The sequence below is a fragment of the Galdieria sulphuraria genome (genome assembly GCF_000341285.1).
Source record: "Galdieria sulphuraria unplaced genomic scaffold scaf_332, whole genome shotgun sequence".
Classification (NCBI taxonomy): Eukaryota; Rhodophyta; class Bangiophyceae; order Galdieriales; family Galdieriaceae; genus Galdieria; species Galdieria sulphuraria.
The window spans coordinates 1-3591 of record NW_005178143.1 but is presented as its reverse complement, the minus strand read 5'-3'; the positions used below and the strand labels follow the sequence as shown (position 1 = coordinate 3591).

Genomic DNA, 3591 nt, shown 5'->3' with positions numbered 1-3591 from the left:
TTTTGTTGTTAGTTGAGTTTTACGTTTTATCGTAGTGTAGCTTTCAACAGCACTTCAATTTTACTTTTATTGAAGCATAACCGCTGTCTCAAGTAACGTCAAATGTTAATTACTCACGGATGGAATACGTGCCAAGTTTGCACATCACTTCTTTTTGTAGTTACTCGGAATGACTCGTACAGTTCTGAGAGGTGAATAGAACCTGTTAGGACGTGACAGTTGCAGCTCTGCACAATTTTCAACGTAAAATAGTCAGAATATAACATAACAAGAAAAAACTTTACTCTTAAGTGACATATTCAAGCAAAATATCCTTCCAGATGATATTCCCTTAAATACTCAGTTTGAGTTTCTGAGTTGAAGGTAAAAAGTAGAAGCCATCGTCTAAACTGAAAGAAAACAAATTTCGAGAAAGATATTTTGTACGGCTTCCTCCACTAAAAACTTCCGCTAGTTCTGGAAGATGATGAAAATTCTTAGTCGTTGTTAAAACAACTTGTAGTACCTATATTTTGGCTACTTGATTCTCTCCCAATTCTGACTCTGCGTAGGCACATTNTTTGAAAAACCTGAAGAAATCACTTCNGTTGATGGTTGAGGTCCTATCTTNGATGGACTCGGTCCTTTTGTTGGTTGTACTGGAGACGTCACAGGAGAAGTTACTGGAGTTGATGGACTCGGTCCTATCTTNGAAGGACTTGGTCCTATTGTTGGCTGTACTGGAGACGTCACAGGAGAAGTTACTGGAGTTGATGGACTCGGTCCTATCTTNGAAGGACTTGGTCCTTTTGTTGGCTGTATTGGAGACGTCACAGGAGAAGTTACTGGATTTGATGGATGAGGTCCTATCTGAGATGGACTCGGTCCTTTTGTTGGTTGTATTGGAGACGTCACAGGAGAAGTTACTGGATTCGATGGACTCGGTCCTATCTTNGAAGGACTTGGTCCTATCTTNGAAGGGCTTGGTCCTATTGTTTGTTGTATTGGAGACGTCACAGGAGAAGTTACTGGATTCGATGGACTCGGTCCTATCTTNGAAGGACTTGGTCCTATCTTNGAAGGGCTTGGTCCTTTTGTTGGTTGTATTGGAGACGTCACAGGAGAAGTTACTGGATTCGATGGACTCGGTCCTATCTTNGAAGGACTTGGTCCTTTTGTTGGCTGTACTGGAGACGTCACAGGAGAAGTTACTGGATTTGATGGACTCGGTCCTATCTTNGAAGGACTTGGTCCTTTTGTTGGCTGTATTGGAGACGTCACAGGAGAAGTTACTGGATTTGATGGATGAGGTCCTATCTGAGATGGACTCGGTCCTTTTGTTGGTTGTATTGGAGACGTCACAGGAGAAGTTACTGGATTCGATGGACTCGGTCCTATCTTNGAAGGACTTGGTCCTATCTTNGAAGGGCTTGGTCCTATTGTTTGTTGTATTGGAGACGTCACAGGAGAAGTTACTGGATTCGATGGTTGAGGTCCTATCTTNGAAGGACTCGGTCCTATTGTTGGCTGTATTGGAGACGTCACAGGAGAAGTTACTGGATTCGATGGATGAGGTCCTATCTTNGATGGACTCGGTCCTATTGTTGGTTGTACTGGAGACGTCACAGGAGAAGTTACTGGAGTTGATGGATGAGGTCCTATCTGAGATGGACTCGGTCCTTTTGTTGGCTGTATTGGAGACGTCACAGGAGAAGTTACTGGATTTCATGGACTCGGTCCTATCTTAGAAGGACTTGGTCCTATCTTNGAAGGGCTTGGTCCTATTGTTGGTTGTATTGGAGACGTCACAGGAGAAGTTTCTGGATTTGATGGTTGAGGTCCTATCTTNGATGGACTCGGTCCTATTGTTGGCTGTATTGGAGACGTCACAGGAGAAGTTACTGGATTCGATGGTTGAGGTCCTATCTTNGAAGGACTTGGTCCTATTGTTGGCTGTATTGGAGACGTCACAGGAGAAGTTACTGGATTCGATGGATGAGGTCCTATCTTNGAAGGACTTGGTCCTATCTTNGAAGGACTCGGTCCTTTTGTTGGCTGTATTGGAGACGTCACAGGAGAAGTTACTGGATTTGATGGATGAGGTCCTATCTTNGATGGACTTGGTCCTTTTGTTGGTTGTATTGGAGACGTCACAGGAGAAGTTACTGGATTTGATGGACTCGGTCCTATCTTNGAAGGACTTGGTCCTATCTTNGATGGGCTTGGTCCTATTGTTTGTTGTATTGGAGACGTCACAGGAGAAGTTTCTGGATTTGATGGATTGCGGTCCTATCTTAGATGGACTTGGTCCTATCTTAGAAGGGCTTGGTCCTTTTGTTGGTTGTATTGGAGACGTCGTTGGGGTCGTTTCTTGGATTCGACTGGACTCGGTCCTATCTTNGAAGGACTTGGTCCTATTGTTGGCTGTACTGGAGACGTCACAGGAGAAGTTACTGGAGTTGATGGACTCGGTCCTATCTTNGAAGGACTTGGTCCTTTTGTTGGCTGTATTGGAGACGTCACAGGAGAAGTTACTGGATTTGATGGATGAGGTCCTATCTGAGATGGACTCGGTCCTTTTGTTGGTTGTATTGGAGACGTCACAGGAGAAGTTACTGGATTCGATGGACTCGGTCCTATCTTNGAAGGACTTGGTCCTATCTTNGAAGGGCTTGGTCCTATTGTTTGTTGTATTGGAGACGTCACAGGAGAAGTTACTGGATTCGATGGATGAGGTCCTATCTTNGAAGGACTTGGTCCTATCTTNGAAGGACTCGGTCCTTTTGTTGGCTGTATTGGAGACGTCACAGGAGAAGTTACTGGATTTGATGGACTGAGGTCCTATCTTAGATGGACTTGGTCCTTTTGTTGGCTGTATTGGAGACGTCACAGGAGAAGTTACTGGATTCGATGGACTCGGTCCTATCTTNGAAGGACTTGGTCCTTTTGTTGGCTGTATTGGAGACGTCACAGGAGAAGTTACTGGATTTGATGGATGAGGTCCTATCTGAGATGGACTCGGTCCTTTTGTTGGTTGTATTGGAGACGTCACAGGAGAAGTTACTGGATTCGATGGACTCGGTCCTATCTTNGAAGGACTTGGTCCTATCTTNGAAGGGCTTGGTCCTATTGTTTGTTGTATTGGAGACGTCACAGGAGAAGTTTCTGGATTTGATGGTTGAGGTCCTATCTTNGATGGACTCGGTCCTATTGTTGGCTGTATTGGAGACGTCACAGGAGAAGTTACTGGATTCGATGGTTGAGGTCCTATCTTNGATGGACTCGGTCCTATTGTTGGTTGTATTGGAGACGTCACAGGAGAAGTTTCTGGATTTGATGGTTGAGGTCCTATCTTNGATGGACTCGGTCCTATTGTTGGTTGTATTGGAGACGTCACAGGAGAAGTTACTGGATTTGATGGACTCGGTCCTATCTTNGATGGACTCGGTCCTTTTGTTGGCTGTATTGGAGACGTCACAGGAGAAGTTACTGGATTCGATGGACTCGGTCCTATCTTNGAAGGACTTGGTCCTTTTGTTGGCTGTATTGGAGACGTCACAGGAGAAGTTACTGGATTTGATGGATGAGGTCCTATCTGAGATGGACTCGGTC

The 3591-nt window shown here is 44.8% G+C and overlaps 1 protein-coding gene across 1 annotated transcript; it reads right to left on the bottom strand.

Moving 5' to 3' along the window:
- Window positions 1-460: 460 nt before the first annotated feature.
- Window positions 461-3591, bottom strand: Gasu_65580 (laminin-like protein; the record flags this gene model as incomplete). Its single annotated transcript, XM_005702245.2, has 4 exons — window positions 461-1697; window positions 1734-2246; window positions 2334-2812; window positions 2865-3591. Coding segments are annotated over 4 exons (2900 nt in total), but the record flags the coding sequence as incomplete, so codon positions are not given.